At 45.1% G+C, this 22,544-nt stretch overlaps 1 protein-coding gene and 1 long non-coding RNA gene across 2 annotated transcripts in view; both read left to right on the top strand.

Moving 5' to 3' along the window:
* Nucleotides 1–22,246, top strand: part of LOC139055817 (uncharacterized) — a 122,693-nt gene extending 100,447 nt beyond the window's left edge. Inside the window, exon 14 of the mRNA XM_070533362.1 lies at nucleotides 21,952–22,246. Within this exon, the coding sequence (XP_070389463.1) occupies nucleotides 21,952–22,246 (295 nt within the window). The remainder of the gene's footprint in view (nucleotides 1–21,951) is intronic.
* Nucleotides 5,679–16,347, top strand: LOC139056338 (uncharacterized). The gene is made up of 4 exons (XR_011512295.1): nucleotides 5,679–6,116; nucleotides 7,109–7,213; nucleotides 9,891–10,035; nucleotides 16,238–16,347. It is a non-coding gene; the product is annotated as an uncharacterized lncRNA (long non-coding RNA).
* Nucleotides 22,247–22,544: the final 298 nt, after the last annotated feature.

Here is a 22,544-nt window from a genome sequence, read left to right on the forward strand (position 1 = left end):
AAAGAACCCCACCTGTGTATACAGTGACGAGGAAAGCATACGTCGCGTTGAAGACAAGTGCACTCTTCGGAACATTGGCTCCCGCTTTCACCTTGTTCTCCTCTTGCTCATCGTCTTATTAACGTCTAAGTAGCTTATGATTGCTTTATTGACGGTCTGTTCTTAATATTCTACAATTCCTTAAGGGCGCAGGGCGATAAGTATCTACCTATAATTCGTCGCCGTCTTTGTGAATAGGTAGGAATTTCGAGTATGGCCTGTCTGCCGGAAGAGCACCCGTACTTAGCGATACTGTGAAAATTACTTATGTAGCACTGGCGAAAGCTTTCTTCTGCGTATCTTTTAAAAAAACCCGTTTGAAATGTTGTATGGGACAGGGGTCTTTCTTACGTGAAAAAGTAATAGCAAGTTCAAGATGCGCGGTCTTGTAATCTGCACGGGTGCATAAAGCTGCGTGGTGCTGAGAAATCAGCATTTGTTGGGGGAGCACGTGCGAAGACAAAATTGACAAACGAATTGACCATGGCACTCGCGTCTTCTACCACGTGGTTTGCGATCTTTAGCTTCGATATCGAACTATCTGCCTTCGATAGTTATCGCCACAATTTCTATGGTTGAGGTATCAAAATTTGCCAGTGTATTCGAAAAAAAAGTATGTTTGGCGCATTTATTCTGTGCCTTTAATTTAGGAACAAGTTACGAATAGTTACGAACAATTCCCGTTAGATTTCTGCTGCTTCTGTACGCGTGCTTTGAATTCGCTTCTTCAAATGAGTTATGTCTCGAGTAGTTCACGGAGTCTCGCGCTTTATTGTTTTTCATTTTCCTGTGGTGAGTTTCCTCGTAGTGCGCAATCGCCGCCTGGAGTTTGATCCAGCTAGACGTCGTTGACGTTTGCTTTATAACCTGGAAAAAATTGTCCGAAAGGTCTTGGGGGCAATAAATGGCGCTTTCATCATGAGCCCTGCTAAAGACTTTAAATGCAATACGCGATAAACCACTATTTCTGACCTGTTTATCTATTTGGTGAAACGTTAACGACAGCCTCTTGTGGTACCATCCTTGATGTTCAGCTCTGGTGTTAAAGTACGAGACACGAAAACAGGATCCAGCACCGGCGAAGCCACCTGCTGAGTGCGCGTCGGATGTGTATCAAGCCGGGTCAGAGCAAAGTTAAACGCTGTGCTTAAATCACAGTTTGCGATTTCCTTATTCCCAAGTGCCAGATTAGTACAGTGAAATCGCCAGTTAGTAGAAAGTTCGGCAGGTGTTACTCTTGTAGCACAAGCCGAAAGGCTGCTGCACATTCGGTAATACTTGCAGGTGTACAATCGGGCTCAGACCTCGTTGGAAGACATAACGACTCGCAATGGGAACTACATGTGTGGCACTCCTCTGGCGTTTATCCCGTGGTGGCGTACACTCGCCCACAAAATATTGCGGCGTGCGCGTGGCTAGCGGCCCTCTCCCTCTTCTGGCGGTGGAGCCCCGGGTGTCGAGAGCGACGCCTGCACGCATGCGCGTCCCTCCGAGACTGCAAGCGCGCATGTTTCCGCGCGTCGTCCTTGCGCGCCAGCATGGAGGAAGGAAACTGAGTAGAGGCCCTACCCCCTCCGCGCACTAGGAGAAAAGTGTGGCGGAAATGACGTAGTAGGTTCTCCTTTGTTTTGCTGTTTTTTTTAATTTCTTTGCTGTAGTGTCGGCTTTGTTATTGGCGGCTTTGTTTTGGTTCTGTGCGCACACACGTGTTGCTCCGTAGGGTTCGTACCGTGGCAAAGGCGCCGTGCGGGCACGTTTGCGTTGGTCTCCGTGTTTCGTTGCGCTGCGTTTTCTGGACCATGCTCTACCGGATGTTGCTGTGGCCAGCTGGGACAGGAGGAACTAAAGTTCGTGAAATGAACGCGCATGCAACGCTGTACGCAATGTACCGCGCCACGGCAATGGCAACGGACGAAGGAATATCCGCGGGAAATTTCTCCCTCTTTCGCGGAATCATGCTAACGTGCTAACGACTGCTTAGTATTGCTGCGGAGCGCGCGGGTCCGAGCAGCACGGTTGGGCGCAGCGCGGCGTGGTTTCGCGAGAAATGTAAACAAGAGAGGAGAGCTGGCCCGATAGGCGCAGCAACGCCATGAGCAACGCCAACTTCCTGCTTCACTGTCGCTTCACAAAGAGTGACGTCAGGTCCTGTCCTGAGTTCCTCCGTGCGCGTCGGCGATATTCGAATGTAGCCGCGAGGTAGCCCTCTTGCGATATTCGCTGTGGCCATGCTGTGGCCCTGTGGCGGCTTCGACGGGCGAAACTGTGTGAAGCGTGTTTAGAGTTGTCGGGCGCGCCACTGCGGCCGCTTTTTTCCGAGTCACGAGCGCTGGCGCATAGGGCCGGCCCGGTGGCGAACGCAACGAGCCATTTTTTTTTCTGGGCTGCACCTTTTCGTGGCCAGTCATCGTTGTTTCTTCTAACGAACGGGGCGTTCTCCCGCAGAAGAGCGTGGCATATAACGCATTGTGTAGGAGACAGGCAAGACGGATATGAGCAATTAATTTCCGCTGTATAAACGAAGTTGTGCCCGTCGAAGCCGTCATGGCGCATATCGCAAGGGGGGCACATCGCCATTCAGATTTCGCCGGCGCGCAAGGAGGAAGCGCGGAAACATGCACGCTTGCAGTCTCCGAGGGACGCGCGTGCGTCGGTCTCGACAGCGGGGGCTCACCGCCAGAAGAGGGTAGCTTCGCCACGCGCTCGCGCACCCCGCAATGTTTTGTGGGCGAGTGTACTTGCGCGGGCGTCCTCGCGAGCCGCAAGAGCGGCCGCGCTCCTCCATCGTTCGACGCCGACAACCGCCGCTCCGACTCTGACGTCAATGCGCAGAGCGCGCTCACCCGCTTTTCTGCGCAGCAACACCTGGCGCGAAAGCAGTACTAAACCTAAAATTCGGTTCCCACTCAGACCGATACGTACCAGTCTTTTTTTTCGAGGCCACTAATTTACTTTGTTTACAGGAACCTCGCTGAGACATTTGACGTCAGGCCGAACATTTTCCGGCGTGTTTTGACTCTTTGCGGCGTCGGCCTTTTCGTCACAGCGCAGTTTCGCCAAGCGCACCGCCAACGTTGACCCCTAAGGCTTTCCCTTCAATAATTTAGTGGGCTCGTTTACATTGACATTAAGATGGTCATGCAACCCTATTGGAAAATCCTATTTAAATTCAAACTGGGTTATACAGGTTTAAACTGGTTCTAACAGGGACCTGTTTAGCAACAAACAGGTATAAACAGGACCAGTTTACACATGAACAGGTTTGAACGGGGTCCCGTTTGGCATGCAAACAGGTATAAACTGGACCAGTTTACACATGAACAGGTTTTAACGGGGTCCCGTTTGGCATGCAAACAGGTATAAACTGGACCAGTTTACACACGAATAGGTCTGAACGGGGTCCCGTTTGGCATGCAAGGAGGTATAAACAGGACCAGTTCACACACGAACAGGTCTGAACGGGGTCCCGTTTGGCATGCAAGCAGGTATAGGCATGACCAGTTCACGCAGAAATGGGTCTTAACAGGGGCCCTGTTTGCAACTAAACTGGCTTATACTGGACGCAGTGGCACCATATAGGGTCGCCTGTTTGTCACAAAAGCTGGTTTAATCTGGAGCTTTCTGGCAACTATACTGGATGGCATCATGCATACCAGTTTAATGCTTGAATATAACTGGGGAGGAGCTTTTTTATTGTTCGACATCCTGACAATTTAACCCCTAGTGCTAAATTGGGCCATTATCAAGCTCTGCAGAAATTGCGTGAACACCTCGGAACATTCACAGACCAAACTGCGATATGCTAGCTGCGAATTTCAAACCCATTCCCGGTCCTGCCCAGTTGAAAAAGACAACAGGAATTCCTGCTGCAAATACAGAAATTTCTGTTGTACGAGAGAAGTTCCTAACGTTTCTGTAGCTGCGACAGACATTTCTGACGTTACGACAGCAATTCTGACGTCGCAACAGAAACATTCGGTCGCGACGGCCAAGAGTTCTGAAGTCGCAACAGAAGCACTTTCCGTCGCGGCCCTTTAAAATGTCAGCTTCGCATCGGTGGTGTACACTGTACTTTTCTCTTGCGCGGTATTCAATCGTGCTTCTCTGAAGCCGGCAATACTGATAGCACCGACACCGGTATTAAAGTCGACGTGGCCAATTGTTATAATTGTGCCGTGACGACGCGGCACCAGCAACGCGCTACCGGCCTCCTCAAAATCGGCCGCTGATCAAAATCATACCATCTGCGGGAATGGCTGCGTATCCGCTTTGTTTTATTTGGTAAGATGGGGCACACAGTCCTGTGGACTTACATGTGCGGTTACACTGACACATTAGTTAATTTCCCAGAAATATTGCACAAGCTTATGCGAAGCGGAAAAGAAGTTTTGGATTGTTCCACAAAGTTGCGTGAAAAGCTTTCTCGCTCGGGTCTCATTAATCTGGTACAGCGCTGCCGTGAGAAGCCAGTATACTGTCCGGATCAAGACTCACCCACGAGTGTTTATGTAGCTATTTTGCATTGAACGCACGAATTATATGCGAGCTCAAAACTGTAAAGAGCAAGAGACAACTGTCGAAATTAGCAGTAACAACCTGCAGTGTCCCCGGTCACCGTTGTCTATTTCTGAATTTCTTATTAAATATGGATATCGTTACAGCAAAATTGATGTTCTAGCATTCCACGATGTACCTGTCTCATCGTTTCTTTACTTACTCGGTGGAGCGGGAAGCGGACCATTGAGTTGTCCACGCTTCTAGCGCCAAGCGATGGGCCCCCGGTCTCCCTTCGGGGCGGTGCCGGTCGGGCCTGCGCGACCTGTTCCGAGGACAGTGTCAGGCGGGGAGTTTGACTGGGGCGGTACATCTGTCAAACGGTAACGCAGGTGTCCTAAGGCGAGCTCAGCGAGGACAGAAACCTCGCGTAGAGCAAAAGGGCAAATGCTTGCTTGATCTTGAATTTCAGTACGATTCGAGACCGCGAAAGCGGGGCCCCTCGATCCTTTTGGCTTTAAGAGTTTTAAGCAAGAGGTGTCAGAAAAGTTACCACAGGGATAGAGATGCGGCAGTTGACGCGGTGAAGTGAAAGCGCATCTTGGCTTTTAAAATGTAAATGTAAACAGCAATCCAAAGAAAGATTTATATTGCTAGCCTAGTCGAATTGTGGGCGTGTTCGGCGTGGTGTGGTGGTAAGATGCTTGTCTCGGAATCGTTAGGTCCGCAGTTCAAATCCTGTGCGAAAGCTTTTTTTTTTTCTACTTTCATTTTTTTTGTATTAATAATTTTTCTTATCCTTAAAGAGGTGTCTGTCAATTTTTAATCAAATATATTGATCAGATGCTACAGAATTTTCGACTACAAGACATCACACAACAGAGAACAGAACGACAGTCACAACGTCCCAAAATACGACAGACTGGAAATTTCCTGTTGTGTTATTCAAGTGGGTGAGCCGTCTATAAGGCGTATACGCACATTGCCGTCCTCTTGATTAAAAGCAACGTTGCTGAAACACGTCGTACAAGACGCTGTATGACTCGCATAACATCGAAATACAACGCCGTCACCATCCATGAGATCACCGAAGGCACGGTCGCTTTCGGTGGCGGCCTACAGATGGCAGCACAGGTAGCGCCGGTAAAGTTACAGGTGATATTATTTTGCCGTCTTCAGCCTTAGCTACATGTGAGTGCGCGCTGCATTGACGCCGTCCGATGCAGCTGTTTAATCGTGTGTACGCTGTGCCGAGAGTAATTGTGGTGCATTTTGTATTCATTGAGAATCACAAAACCCCTGGGACCGCGTAATGTAGCCCGCAGTATCCTTCGTGTGGTGCGCCGATGTCGAAGGTATGAGCCTTCGCCACTTTCTTTGTTCCGGGCTCACGAAAAGGATCTCCTCCTCTGGCACTCTCGCATCGTGTCACACTGTACGGAAGAATTTGGTGAAAATTGTGCTCATACGTCCTGTAGTTGATCCGCAATTCAACAGTGTGTGCGCCGGAAGGACCGTTGGTGCAGTCGATGCCGCGGCACCTGTGACGCTAAAAGGAGCGTTTTCCGAGTACGCCTAGAAAGGTAAGTCCGGCGCTTGCGCGCATTCTTCCTGTCTATGGTTCGTGAAGTGTGCGTTCTTGTACGTATCGCAAGATCCGTACAACAACCGAATCCGAATGAGTAAAGCAGCAAGAATTATAAATGTGCTTTTCAAATGGTTGTTCTTCATGTCGCAGTGCACATTTAGCAAAAAGTTCCATGGAAATTGCCCTAAAACGTATTCATGTTACCAACAGCTCTATCTGTGGTTTATTTACTTTCACCTATGAAGCACGCTAGCGCGGGTGGTTCTTTGATCTAAATGGGCACAAAAATTCAAGCAAAGAAAGTTACTGCTTGTGTACATAATTTTTCATTGAGAAATGGTATAGGCATTTCCAGAAGTAGTACGTCGATGTGTCGTCTTCACAGCTAACAGCTGCGCGAGATAGCACCCGATTTCTTCGTCGACGCATGGCCAGATTTTCAGCTTGTATGGAAATTCGTCTGTTTATAGAGTGTCGTCAGATGACGTGTATTAGTGTCCTGTGTGTTTTCGTGTACTTGTAAAGGGTTCCGATCTTGCAGAGAAGCCGAAATTACAAAAGCAATGTTTCTTTTTAATCGAAAAATCTTTCTCTTTTCTGTATTGTCTCTCCAGAAAAAGAGGTGGTCTGTTGAAATTTTGAGCGCATCGTCCTTTGGGAGCAGTGCTTTGTTGCGCCGCATAAACAAATTAGGTTTTGGAACGCTTTTCATGTCCTAAGGAATTTTTGGATAGTACAATTCACATTTCACGTTATACAGCTGTACGTTTGTGTGAACCTTTTCATAGTAGATTCATGTTTGCTACAGTTCGATTTACGTGTTATTTAACCGCCTGTGATGTTACGGTCAGATATTTGCACAACCAGTTGCAGCTTCATGTAACTGGTTGTATGAGACTTTTTTCAAAATATGACGTGATCTTTTTATATCACAAGTTTGCAGTTTCAGCAGAGATTACAATAAATTAAGCATTTATTATTGTTTAGGGATGGCAAGATTTTGTGAACCAGAGGCACCTCCAGATATGCACCTGCGGCACTTCTGCAGCCTCAACAGCACGGCAAAGTACCTGATGTGCATGCTCTGACAAGGTGTGTGCAAAGCAGTTGCTGCCACTTACACGAGCTGCAGATTTTGTTGGTATCATCCATGTTTGGAAACTCTCCTGAATTTTCCGTGGGTTTACAAATGTGGGCTCATTTTACAATTTTATGGATGTCACTTTAGAAAGACAATGAAGTTGTGTTGGTTAAGATATTTTAAAGCTGTTGAGAGATTAAGGGCATGGCATTGTTAAAATGCACGTAAAAATTAATTGTAATGGTACTTGTAATGGTTTATTATTAGCGATGCAATATCTCTAACGAGAACATCAGAGGGGCACTTGCTTTAGGGAAGTTTGGTCAGATAAATTCATGAAGCAGCGTAAAGCGGCAGCAGCAAACACGCTGTAAAAGCTCTGTAATCTAAAGAAAAAACAAAGTTGTCAGTTACAGGTTTCAAGTTCGCTGCTGCTTTTTGTGCTGCACGACAAGTTAAATAATGGTTGATAATGTGTGTGTGACGTAATAGTTCTGCGCAAACACACGAGGTGGAGAGAAGTAATTATTAAAGGGAAAATCAGACATCGTAGCATTTGCTACAAAGGAAACCCGTATGTGTTCCTCAAAAGGAAAGCCGCACAGTTGAAGAAAAATTCGTCCTGGTCCGGGACTCGAACCCGGGACTACCACCTTTCCGAGGCAGCCACTGTACCATCTGAGATAACCAGGTGGCTAGCACATGGCAGGGCGAAGTCGAATTAGTTGACAACACGAAGCAAAGGCAAGGGTTTGACGTAATATTTTTTTCCCCTTTATTAATTACCTCTCTACACCTTGCGCGTTTCCGCAGAACTATTACGTCACACCCTTGCCTTTGCTTCATGTTGTCGACAAAGTCGAATTCGCCCGGCCATCTGCTAGCCGCCTGGTTATCTTAGATTGTAAAGCGGCTGTCCCGGAAAGACGGTGGTCCCGGGTTTGAGTCCCGGACCTGGACGGTTTATTTTTTTCAACTATGAGGCTTTCCTTTCGAGGAATCCGTACGGGTTTCTTTTGTAGCAATTGCTACGAGTGGGTGGATGTGCGATTTTCCCTTTATTAATAATGTGTGTGTGTATGCAACAATGGGGGTGCTGAGAGCAAGCTTTAAAATAATGTGTGTTATGTCCCCAACAAAGAATTTAGTGTCTGCAGCATTTTTACAAAATATTATGTTCACAGGTTGGCAGGTATGACATAATGTACAACAATAATGTACAACACTTTTGCTGTAGATGCCATATTCATAACGTCCCTTTTCTGTCTACTTGAATCGTATATTTAGAATTTGGCCCACCTTCAGTTTGCTCAAGGATCATAGGTAGCCCCCTCTGAAATAAATATAATTAGGAGCTATTGTAGATAAGCATGATATACCTACTCACTGTATTGTGACATATATTTTTAGGGACTGTGTTGTGAGGCATGCATATCCTTTTACCTGTATGTCTTGCAGCAGGTTGCCCGACAATAGCATAAATGCTCTGCCCACCTTTATTATTATGCTTTCATGTAGACATCTAACATCTGTGCCCACATAGACTCCATGTTCTTAATTACATTTTTCTAAGTATTCACTGTTGTGCATTACATGTTTTCTTTGTTTTATTTTGGAGGGGCTATTCATTTCTATAATAGTACAGAGAATAGGACTTCAAAACAAAAAACCACGAAAGGTGGCTTAAAAGTGTATGATGCTTGGAATTCTACATTCCATCCCCTAAAGCGCTACCAGTAGTAAAACATTCCTAATTGTCTTTTTTATAAGCTAGCTGCCAGATACATAGTCCCATTATGAGAGTATGTTATTTTTTTTCTTTGGTCTGACTTGTTTTGTTGAATGTTCTCCTTGTTAGTTCAGAATTTGTTTTCTTGCCACCTCATGCAATACTCCAACTGGAGACTATGAGCTATGTGTACAATAAATAAGTAAATTCCTAAAGCATGCAACAAACCATGCAGCATAGCATTTAAATGTTGCCAGTTTATAATGCTTCTCGAGTGCAGCGCAGCATGGAGCTTGAGGCTGATCTCTTCAGATGTAAAAAAAAATGCAGGTTATGAAAATGTGGTCCTACAAACTGCTGGTTACGCATGTCAGTCAGCCTGTTGCAGTGGTCACAAGTGAGAATGTAACCAAAAGCTGGGCGTGCTCGGCCATTTTGCATATGGCACAGGATAGAGCTTCGCCTCTGCTATTGCTTCTCTTATAATGATGGCCTCCGAGTATACATGCCGAGTTATGCTTCTGGGGACACTTATTAGTTAACCTTATCAGGCTTATTAGCCTTATGGGTGCTATAATGTTGCAGTGCCTGCAGGATGGCCAGCATTACAATACACATTAAAATTATTGTACAAGTCATGCAATGGTATCGAGATTGGCCCACCAAGTGACACCCTTTACTTACACTATACCTGGGATCAGCCCAGCTCACTCAGTCAGGGAGACATCCATGCATAAGGGGAGGGGTGTAGCAAATAGAGGGCGTTCGATTAATCTTTCTCACATAGATAGCTCATACATATAATGTTTCTTAAATTGGATGCTTTGTTGCTCAAAATGAAGTTACTTATGTGCATAATGTCAGCAATGCGATCCTATTTATGCCTACCGAAAGTTGCTTTGTTCACTGCCACTTTTTATATTGTTTCGCTTGTTATTCTAAGCTCACTTGTTTTATAGCTGCTATAGGTATGGCTGGACCTGGAGAAGAAGTGTAAGCAGACCATGCTATGTTGCTGATCTGCGCTGATCTCCACATCCAAGTTGGTCCCGTGACAGTTGGGCGCCATTGTGCCTTGCTTCATTGACAAGGTGATATAATATGGTGAGCTTGTACTTCAATATCGGTATTGAAAATTATGTTAAGGAAAAAAGACAAGGATTGGTCTTTATGATAGATACACTCATGTTCTTTCTTTAAGGTGTTCTTTTGACACTGTTCTGCATGGACATATTTTTAGAGAATTATAACAGTCCTTCATTGCAAAGTGCCACGGCGCTAGTTTATGCGTTAAACTAGCACTCTTTCACCAAAAAAAGCCGTATTTAGCACACAATTCACAAGGAAAGAAAGGAGGCAACAGGACAGAGTGCTACTAACAGTTCAGTATTATAGCTCGCACAGTAATATTGTGCAAAAGGTGAAAGGGGAAGAATAGATCTGAATACATATTGTTCGCACAGAAACGAAAAGGATGCATCACATGGTGAGTGTGACATTTGTTTTACAATGATAAGAAGCAGTCTCACTGTCTAGTAATTCTCTGCATGGGGAGCTAGTGCTAGGTTCCTCGTCATACATATAAGAAAAGTTTCAGATATCTCTCCAGCGCTTTTGTCTTTTTATTTTGTCACGATCAAGCAGCTTTTAAACATAGGTGCATGTGCACCGAGAGTAGTGCACTACCACTGCTAACTGACCCACACATCAAGTTTGCTTGGTCACGCTGCCAGTCATTTATACATTTGCCGGTTTATCCGATGTAGCCTCTACTGCACGAAATGGTATGTGATAGACACTTCACCTGTGTACTGTACGTGCTTTCTTACATTATTTTTTTCAGAGATAGTGATGCAGGCCTTTTAATTATTTACATGCCTACACAACAAACGAAGCATTATCTGTGCTTAGAAAGAATTGTAGGAAAATCCAGCATGAGGCAACTGTTCTCAGCACGAAACAAACTTGATTCGTTGGTTTTCGTTCATTATTGCGATCACACTAAGGCAGACAAGCTTGTAGGCTGTGCTTCTGCAATTTGTACAGCACACTGACAGCACTGGTGTGGGCCTCATCTGTGGGCTGACTGATGGCACCTTCTACGGCGCAGACCACTTGTGTTGGGCGAGGCACCAATGTTGACGTTTGTTCCCTTGTGCAAAACAGCAGTCCTAGGTTTAGAGTAGCTGTAGGAAGACAAGGTAAACATAACTTCCATGGCTTGAGTGGGCTCATTTCTCTTGGGGCATCTAGCTTTTTTTCTTGCAACTGTGCAGAGGTGCTTCCCTAGAGTCAGCGGGAAAATGGCATAGAGTTGTGCATTCGGGAACTCCTTAACAATGATCTGCCGTAGTTAGGGCCTTGCGAAAATGCACTGTCTGCCAAGTGGTAGAAGGTGCATTATTCAGCCACAGATTTCCTGTTGGCATGATTGCACTCGTGCTGTCAGTAATTTCTTGGCTTGCCGAATTATCTTGAGGCCCCACGCTGATGATGCTACCGATGTCTTCGTGTGCAGATTTTCAGGATGAGGTTTTTTGCTTTGCAAATGTTGTTGAGAGGTAGGTGGTGCTTACAGGTAGCTATTCTAAATATTAGTGAAATGAATTGGCCCATCTTGCTTCGTCAAACATCGTCACGCCGACATCAGTTGCACAAACAAAAAACCTGGCCTACTTGCAGCGTCGTGCACGAAGAAACAAACAAATCAGCTGCTGGATTGTCTTGGCATCGCATACTAAGCTGAGACCAGAACTGCTGTAGCTACAAACCAGGCAGAAACGATGATGATGAGCAGGGATTTGTAGTAGCGCCACTTCGTGGGGCACCAAGGAGGCTTCGTTCAAAACAAAAATGGCGTTCAGCAAGTAGAACCATGCCACGGTGAGAGTCGGTGCATGGTGCTCTCGATCAAGTTGGCTCAAGGAGTGTCCGAAAAATCAGACGAGAGGTTGCAAGGCGTCCGAATTTTCGGAAGTTGTTATATATTATGGTCCATGGGGAGAATGGCGGTGCCGTGAAGCAGACCGAGTACTCATGTCCGGAAAATCAGTCGGCGACTGTACCTATACCTATGTGTCTATGTATACCTAGGTGCAACAGTGTTTGCTATGATCTGTGCCAGAATTGCTGTTGCCCGTAGATGCCCAACATGTCGGGTGTCAAATTGTAAAATACCTTGCAAAAGTGATCTACGGAAAAATACCGCTTCTGCTATATTTCGCTTTTGCAAGAAATTTAGCGGCTGCTGGCACCTACCTTTCTTTCTTTCTTTCTTTATTGATTTATTTAAGACAATGAACAGATTGTCTTAGGGGACACGGCTAAAGGCAAAACATTTGCCTGACTAGGCCGTGCCACCCGTACATTGGCAGCAACATGACAGTGGCAGGCTTTCAGGAGGTCACACATGAAATTAAAGTAGTACACACTTTCAACACTTGAGTACACAATTCGCGTAAGAAGAAAGAAAAAAAAACGTTAAAATTTATACAGTTTTCTAATCAATTGAAGCACAACAACGACAGGGAAAAAAAAAGTATGTACGAAATTTTCCATACCTGTAGCTGAAAGGTTAAAGTTTACACAGTTTTCTAAAAACAACAACAAGAAACATGAACAAAATTTTCTATACGTGTAGTTCAACCTTTCTATTAGTCTTCGGATAGTAACAATTCTTTTACCGTTTTCTTAAAGCTTTGCTTTGAAATTCCAGAATTTAGCAGGTCCAATACCAAGGGGTAGTCGTTTAGAAGGTTAGGAAGTTGAACTGCTAGTTTTTGATCTCCGTATTTCGTTCTGCAACGTGGTTTTCCTATCAGAGTTTTTCTGAGGTTATAGTTTGTCGTTCTGCCATGATATTTACTTTGGAAGGAACATTTGTCTTCCCAGAATTGCCGTGAAATTTCGAGGAATAATTTGTAAGTGTGAAGTTTTGATGCTGTTAATATTTTATATTTGTTATAGTATAGTTTAGTGGTATCAGTGCGTTCTAAGTTACCTATCGTGCGCAGTGCGTGGTTTTGGAGTGTTTGAATTGATTTTAAGTTAGTTTGTGTAGTGGTTGACCAAACTAGCAAACAATACGTTAATCGAGAATGTATAAGCGCGTTGTAAATATTGCGCTTCACATTTATCGGTAGCAAATATCGCAACCTATTTAGCACACCGACAGCACGAGCAATATTTTTTCTAAGAACGTCTACGTGCGGTGACCAGGACATATTTTCATGGAATATAACTCCTAAAAATCTGGCTGTTGTTGCCTGTTCGAGGTTGACCTTCTGAAACTGGAGTGTTATCTGAGGGTGGATTATTGTTCCTTTTGATTTAAACACTAGATACTTAGTTTTAGTTATGTTTAATTGGAGTTTATTCGCATTTAGCCACAAGCTTAGTTGCTGTAACCAGATGTTAGCTCGCTCAAAAAGATTTCCTATTTCCCTTCCTGAGAAGAACACGTTAGTATCATCCGCGTATAATATAATATTGGAACAGCCTTGAATATTGACAATATCATTAATATAGAGTAAAAATAAAACAGGCCCCAAGACGGATCCTTGCGGCACGCCGTACTTAATGTGCTCAATTTCGGAACTAACTCCATTTATTGTTGTGTACTGTGTTCTAGAGGTCAGATAGCTTTTTATTAAGGATAATGCGACACCACGAATTCCATAAAAAGGTAGCTTTTTCAAAAGGACATCGTGTTGCACGCAATCGAAGGCCTTCCTAAAATCTAGAAAGATACCTAGAGTTAACATTCGGTTTTCTATGTTGTCAAGGATTTGTTCGTTTATTTCAAGTAAAGCGGTTTCTGAAGATTTAGCCTTACAGAAACCATATTGCTCCTGAGCTATTATGTTATACGTGTTTAGAAACTCAGTCTTCTATTAATTACATGCTCAGCAATTTTCGCGAAGACAGAAAGAACGGATATTGGCCTGTAGTTATTCATGTCGTTAACTGGGCCACTCTTATGAATGACTGTCACTCGGGCTAGCTTCATCCTGTCTGGAAACACACCGTTGGAAAGAATTAAGTTACAGATATGTGAAAGAGGCGTGCTTACAATTTCACTGACGGCTTTCAACGGCTTCACTTTTATATCATCTTCACCTGAAGCACAACTGTCTTTCAACGATAAAATTATTGTTTGTATCTCGTGCTGCTCAGTAGGCGCCAAGAACAGCATAGAAGAACATCGATTTAATATATATTCCGTGCAAGAGACGTGTATCATTTTGTGAGGACGCACCAGCATCAATAAAATGAGAATTAAAAGTATTTGCAACCTCAGTATCTGACAATTCACTATGCTGAAATGCAACTTTTCTTGTGATAGCGCCTTTGTTAATTACTTCATTGATCGCTTTCCACATGAGATTTGAATTTCCCATGATAGCAAAAAACTTGTTCGCGTAATATTCTTGTTTAGAGCGTTTAATATCGGAATTCAATTTGTTACGCTCAGATTTGAAAGACCGAAAGTCATCTTCGCTTCTGCTACTCAAAAAGATTTGGAAGAGCTTGTTACGACATTTTATCCTGTTATAGAGGTCACGAGTTACCCAAGGCTTTCTAGCTTTGTTGTGTTTTTTAAACTTCTTAAGTGGGAAAGATCTGTTGTATAACAACGCGAAGGTAGATATAAAAACATCGTAAGCCTTGTTTACATCAGTTTCCGCGGTCACTTCGTCCCACCGATAACCAGAGACTAGTTCAACAAATTTCCTAACACTTTGTTCTGAATAAATTCTTTTTAAGCTTTCAGGGCATATATTGGATGGCTGTCTATGAGGTAGCAGACAGTATATAGGCAAGTGATCACTAAGATCGCACATCAAGACTCCTGCCCTTACATATTCAGCAGAAAAACTCGTCACACAGAGGTCAAGTGTTGTCTGGCTTGTAGGTGTGATGCGAGTAGGCACGTTGATGACATTTGAACACCCGTATGATTCAAAAGTTTCCTGAAAACGCGTATATTCTAGGTTGTCTGGGCAAGCATCTATATTAAAATCGCCCATTAATATTGTTTCAAGTTTAAGTTCGGTGCTGAGTTCTAATAATTTTTCAGTAAATTCTAAAAACTTGCACATGAATCCAGATGGCGGGCGGTACACTACCGAAATCAAGGTGTTCATGCACTGAAGACCTATACATTCATAGCATTCGTTAACAATCTTGAGCTCGGGGATTATACTGTACGACAAACCAGAACGGACATAAATAGCAATTCCTCCTCCTAGTTTTTTCGTTCGGTAAACAGAGATGCAGTCATATCCAAAAATAGAAGCGCATTCATCCTCTGATGTAAACCACGTTTCACTAAAACAAAGCAAATCGAAGCAGTGTTGCAGCTCAAACAGATACAAACTGACTTCATCAAACTTATTTCTCAAACTTCGCACATTAAAATGAAATATTGAAAGTGGACATTGGTTCTTTAACGACGCGACGTCCCCAGAAAATTTGAATTCCAGGGTCGCCATTGTGGTTTAGTAAACATAACACATCTTTTGCTATCACGTATGCCGCCATCACTTCGAGGCTGTAAGACTGGCCAGATCCTCCTCGCCGCGTATGACAACAGCTCGGTCGCCGCTCCTTTTTCGCACCAAAACTTTACCGTTTGAGTGCCAGACGTATGCGTATCCTGAGGTCTGGGCCAAATACCATATAAAAGGCTTTATATGGTCTTCGCATGGCCAGGGCCTTCTACTTTTGTGAGTTTACTTATCTCGAAATTTACCCCGGTTTTTATAACTTCAAGTTGGCGGGATCCCTAGTCTCCTTTAACGTGTACCCAATAGACCTTACATAGGGGTTTTGGCATTTCCCTGCCATCTAAATGCAGCCATTGTGGCTGGGATTCAATCCCATGCCCTCTGTCTGAGCAGCGCAATGTCAAAGCCAGTACACTACGGTATTTTGCTGGCAGACGGGTTTAGTTTCTGAATAATTTATTATCTCAACCTGTCGGTGTTGTTTTTAAAGGTATTTCATGTTTGTATTCTGTTGCTTCAATACTAGTAATTATTGTTAATCAAACGATGTGTCCATCTTTTTCCTATAAGACTTGCTTCAATCGCCTGCTAATTATGACAGCTTATTCTCCCACAGTAATCCATGTTCCCTTGAAACATAGGCAGTGCATGAAACCACATATTTTTCAATAAGATGTATTCGTTATCTTCTATGACCGGAATGCTGAACCTTTCTTATCTGTGAGAACATAGGCAAATTTGCCTATGTGCTAACCTGTTGCATGAGTCAAGATAAATTATTGGCTTTACTTTTTCAGGTGCCCTGCTCGCTCTCACCCAAGCAACCCACTCCAGCGGTCTTCTCTCGGCAGACTGGATGCATCGAAATACCGTTAGAAGGTCCAATAAACAGTGCTTGAGACATTTATGACATGCTTTTATTTAGGCCGGAGGACTTCAGGCTTAATGAAAGCTCAAGTAGGTGTACAGAAATAGCTACGTAAAGTATACTTGTCTTTTTCACTTACAAGTACATGCCAATACTTTGCCTGACATTTTTCACCCCAAAATTACACTTTACTGTGGATTTGTGTACAAACCATTACAGCAAGAAGCACTGCATTAAGACGAGTACAAGTAATCGAACATATTCTAAACTAGCAAGAATTACATTTGCATACTTGTAGTATAAATATGAAAAGGAGGTACAATCTTCTTCAGGGTGCATTTTCTTGTAGGTCATACATAGAGAACGTACTCGTGGGTCATACAAAACTTGTTCATAATGTATCACATCAGTGTTGGTAGTGCTAATCAATTTATGCCGAAAATTGTGTTCATCTTCGTATCAAGCAATGTACCAGGCAAACCTACATATGAAAGTGGCTTCTTGTTGCGAACCTAATGCAGATCTACTTCTCTTCAATGCTGATCGCAAATACACAAGTGCACAAAATATGTGTAAAGAGTAAATTATATTAAGCAACATCAATCCATTCTGAAAGGACCTGGTATGAATGTAGCAAAAAATAGGTCTGAACAGGGGCAAACAGGTCTGGGTTAGATAGGACGGGATTAAACGGGTCAGGATTAAACAGGATTTAAACGGGTCAGGATTAAACAGGATTTAAACGGGTCAGGTTTAAACAGGATTTAAACGGGTCAGGTTTAAACAGGAACAAACGGGATTTAAACAGGTCAGGACTGAACAGGATCAAACGGGGTCCCGTTCCATAACCCTATTTGATGAAACCCGTTTGAAAACAAATAGGATTTTCTAGTAGGGAAGTGTAATAAATAATGCTCAGGGGCCCCAGGTTGTCTTTGAGCGCCAGAATATAAGCTCTGCTCGACAGCGACACTCCGACTGTGGCGATGCGAACGAAAGACTGAGTAAAAAAATGGGAAAGATGTCAAAATCGTGTATCCATGTATAGAGCCACGCTTCTGTGATCACCAGAATATCAGGAGGGAGGGTAGAGCAAAATCAGTTCCTCTAATTTATCAATTTCATTTGCGTAACTTTTCAGACAACTAAGCATTGTCGACGGTTGTCTTTGCTGCTCCAACATACTATGACGAAGATCCCTCAGCCACTTCGATAACCGGGCTTCTGCTTTGCTTTAAAACCACCCTCCTTCTTCCAGCAGAATGTCGCAACTAGGCGTCATTTATTTTAAGCTTATCATAAACGCGACTAGCCTTGTTTTCCATTTTCATGGTCAAACCTAGGGACACACGGTGCAAACTGTGGCATTCATCTAACAATCATCGAGAAATCTTCTGAAACAGAGCCACTTTCATCCTTATGTTTGTGGCAGCTGCGCAGAACTACGAATTTTTTCTGTGAAGTAAAAGCAGCGCAATGTGAAGGCACGCACCCGGTTATTTTTTCGGCGAACGCGGTGAATACGCTCAACTGTTTTTACCTAGATACCGACCATACCCTTGAAAATATCGTTGGCAACTTTTTATTGAAGCTCAGTATTGGTTTCGCTTCCCTCTACCTCTAGCCAAAACATAGCAACGTTGTTTGGACGTCCCCCATCTTCATTTGCTTTCTCGGTCACGCGCGGAAGTCATTTATCCGTAGCGATGATATAACTTTCACATGTCTGAATTTTCGTTTGAGGATGTTTACGAGAGTCAAGGGAGTTTTTAAATGTCGGAATACTTCAGTTGAACGCCTTCAACCCTAGCGTGCAGGCCGAGGTGAGGGTCTTTGATTTCTGTAAGAGTGCCCGGAATATCATTGTGTATCTTATCATCGGGGGCCTCGGTTTTACTCAACGTCGTCACTGAGGTTTCGCAGCAAATAAGCCGCTGCAGCGATGTCATAGCAACATAAAAGCATGCGTGTTGGGCTGCTAAGCGCGAGGTCGCGGGACCGAATTCCGGCCACAGCTGCCGCATTTCGATGGGGACGAAATGCGAAAACACCCGTGTACGTACAGTCGCGATCAATTTGAAGGTGATCGCTCGAGCGGCGACCAAAACTAGGAGCAGCGCCACGTTACGTCATCACCGTCGGTCGAGAGGGAAACATCAGATAGCTCCCCTCTCTCCCTTTTGGTGTTCCCTGAAAAGCTGTCACTCCCGTCACCGTTCACGGCATAACCTGCGAAGTCATTTAGATTGCGTTATGAGCTTTTGCACAGAGGCCTCATTGTTAGCCAAGATATGCATGAGGAAGCGACGCACACAGATCGTTGCCATGAAAGGGAAACAAAACAAAAATTTGGGGAGTTTTGTGGGGGGTGATGGTTGCAGCCTGGAAGAGCATAATAGGGGAAGAAGGCAGCGCAATTTTTATCTTCGCAGTTCCGAAATCGGCCGCTATGCTGCTTGGACGGCCTGCCTGTCGACGCTCGCGCGGTCACCTTCAAATTGATCGCGACAGTACTTAGATTTATGCGCACGTTAAGGAACCCCATGTGGTCCAAATTTTAAGGGAATCACGGCGTGCCTCGCAATCAGGTCGTGGTTTTGGCGCATAAAACCCCATAATTTATTGAAACACACAGCGGGGGATTGGCAGCGCCAAAAGAGGCACACTGAATTACTTCTAATAGACTTTAGGCGGGACCATATGGCACCAACCTGGAGAAAGATCGCGGCACTCAGCATCATGCGCCGAACGGTGCCACCGAGCAGCTCCCCGGCTGGTGACGTCACGCCGCAGGCGGAATTCAATCTTATTGCAAGCGTTCTCTGCTCGGTGAAAGTGTTGTCATCAGCTTAATGGACATGGAACTGTGGAAGGACACGTGCTGACGTCACCAGGACAGATCAATGGACTCTGCTCAATGCCGCTGCGCACTGCGTTGGCTTCACCCGGAACAGGCAACTTGCAGTTCGCGGCGACCAACGCCAATTCCGATGCCTCGCCACCTTCACGTGGCAGACGAGGCAAGCATTGAGCAGAGTTCATTGCTCCGAGCAACGCCTGGCACCGCTGGTGTCACGGCGCGCGCACGCGTGATGGCGCCGCTATTTTCATATTTCGCGCGTTTTTTTTTTTTTCATAAGGTGGAAAAAAGTAATTACGCGAGATATAGCGCACTGGAAACAACTGAATCGGGTGTTCTGAAACGCAATTATTACCTTCCTTTAAAAATTCGCGCCCTAATCCAGTAAAGGAAAGGTTCGTTAATTACCGTGGCTATCCATAAATATGAAAAGAAATCCTCCTGTTGCGGTACGTCTCTGCTGACGGAATACCATTGGTTGCGTCGTCGTGTATTCTACATTTTATTTTTGAGAGCTTGGCTAACTTTGGCCCTGTATATGCTGCCATAAGGTGTTCCCACGCATGTCAAACTCGCGTAGCCGTGGACGACACAGGCGCGCAACGTGGCTAACGTGGGTTGCTGTGGTCTCCGCGTTCGCTGCCGCGTCACGACTTGATATCGGTTTGCGCTCATCGGAGACAGCCGCTGTGACACGAGTCGGATGCATAGCGTGTACGGTCGAGTCGAAGGTACGTAATTGTATGCGTCCATATGGATCGTGAGAACACAAACACAGATACAGCGCCACCGGAACTGCGCTTTTCTTTGATTTTGCTTGAATTTTGGACGCGGCACATTCTGTATTTAACGCTCGAATATTGATGAACGCACTGCAATGAGCACAGCTTTCATCCTGGTGCTTTCACGTGTTGTCAAAGTGTGCTATAAGCTATCCATGTCTTGTTAGATATGGAGCTGTTTCCTGTGCCTACTTCGAGTTCCCCAGACAACATCGAATCGCAGCACATTCCAGAGGAGCGCTCGAGCAAACAAGTTCACGTGCAAACAAGTTCGTACGCCGCCGGTAGCTATTCTCTGCTTGACTCTTCCAGAAAGCGAGGGGATAGCCCGGCACTATTGACAGTAAAGTGGGTGCCAAACCAAGACGGCGGTATTGTGCCGGGACGGCCTGACGGCGGTAATGCGCCGTGACAACCGGACGGCTGTGATGTACCGGGAAGGCCCAAGCGTCCCTCTTCTTCGCCTTTAAAGAAGCCATTTGCCGCCACAGCGGGGCCCTTCCACAGGGAACAGGTGAGCCCTCGGACAATGGGGCCCAATCGTCCCCCTTCTCCGCCTTTGAAGAAGCGCATTGCAAGTCAGCAAGGCAAGACCGCAGAGAGCCACCGGGTGTGACCCGCGACACGGGCGCCACCCATTGGCCGAACATGACGCGACTTCGTCCTCGAAGGGTTTAAAAGAAGCATTCCAGAGAGACCAGAGCATTCCCTGATTGACCTCTCTCGAACTTCTTACCGCGGGCCGCAGCGTCCGAGTTGCCGCCGGCCCTTTGACTGTACGACTGTTACTTGACTCTCACCTATCTGTACATAATGTAAAATAAATCCTCCAAGTTTGTTTTCATCCCGAAGTCCGTCCTTCAACTCCTACAGTCTTCGCATTTCGGCAGCCCCACCCTGCTTGTGGTCACAATGCATTTTCTTTCTTACAACAATGCTAATCGTACAGGAACGTGCGAGAAGTCCGTGGCAACTAAGGAACTGAAGAATCCGAGCCAATAGAGCGCCTATTGTGGTGAAGTCGGTACTGGCTACACCATCCCTGCAAAGTTAGCGGACCTCAAGCCGGCGTTCCCAACGCGAGTCAAAACTGACAGGTGTCTCGCTTTATTGGATGCCAGAGGCGGGGCCTTTGCCTGCTACGTGGGCTGCTTGGCCTTTTCAGGTGCCTTCGCACAAACGAAGAATCCCTCTTCAGTTAACCACTGTCGTAGGCGTCTACGACTCGGATGGCCGCCCAACTGCAGCCGCTAAAGTTCCTGAGCTGCGCTATGCCGCGACAGTCGAATAAATAGCGTCGCCAGCTTCGGACCAGTCGAGTGCGACGACGACTTCAGCGATATTCTGAGCGCAGGCAACGCTGTTTTCTTTTTCACAGTAAATTTTTTTCTGGCAGTTTGACAACTTCCCGTGCAGTACATTTGGATAGCCGCAGGTATGAAACTACAACCATGCGCTCGAAACTTGTTCTCAATAAGCGCAACGGCATGTACTTTATTGATTGCCCATGGATAACACTATGGCGTCCTTCAACCATCATAGCGGAAATGTTAACAGGGATGGACGTCGATCGGCGAATTTGATTGAGGTCGATAGCTGCATCAATGAATGAATGTATAATGTTTAGCTCAGGTATGTAGATTGAACGCATTTCCTTTCTGGTTCGTTCATTTCACTTTCGTATGGGCCGAAACACTGATGAAAATGACTCAAAATAAGAAAAAAAATCTGTGCTGATAGACTCTGAAAGACGAATAAAAATTTCAGCTTGCATCCTCTCAAGTGTCAGAAAGGTGATAAATGGAGATGCGAGGAATAGCGCAAATAGAAACACAAACGGGAAAAGCAGAAGGCAAACGCGCTAACGTTTATTCGTGTCCCTGCCACCATTTTTTTTTTGCTGCGCTTAAAAGCAACTTGTTCTTTGCGGACATACCATTTTCAAGTTTGGTAAATGAATACACGACACGCACATTACACGCTCTATTGTTTTTCTTGCAGTGATGATTGGGAAGCCTTCCGGCCCCACACCAACGTTCTGTGGCTCCATTACTTGCTGACGAAGCTGTTCCGGAAGCTGCCCAAGAGGAAGCAGGTCAGTCAGCCATCCACTTCTCGCGGCCGTTTGGCCGCCTGGATGGACGTCATCCTTTCTTTGCCGTCGGCCGAGCAGTTCGTGGTTGGCCAGGTCCTTCCACACCTGGAACGCGACGCCGAGGCACCGCGCAGAGCTACGCGGGCGAAGGGGCCGCACACTGAGCAGCCGCACGCCATGAATCGGCGGGCGCACCGCTAAGTGCGCCTTCGTGCACTTAGCGATATATATATATATATATATATATATATATATATATATATATATAGTGTGTGTGTGTGTGTATATATGTATGTATGTGTATATATATAGCACCGCATAGATTTATTTGTTTGAAAGATTGCGTGCCGCAATTTCAACTTGGCAACCTTTTTTTTTCTGTACTTCTTTTGTAGAGTAAAGATATTCTTATTCCATCTTACTTATGTCTTGCGATTTTATTTATTTCTTGAATGAAGATAACATGGATGTTCAGCGTGCGTGAGAAAAATGACCGTTT

This window comes from Dermacentor albipictus, chromosome 2 (genome assembly GCF_038994185.2).
Source record: "Dermacentor albipictus isolate Rhodes 1998 colony chromosome 2, USDA_Dalb.pri_finalv2, whole genome shotgun sequence".
Lineage (NCBI taxonomy): Eukaryota > Metazoa > Arthropoda > Arachnida > Ixodida > Ixodidae > Dermacentor > Dermacentor albipictus.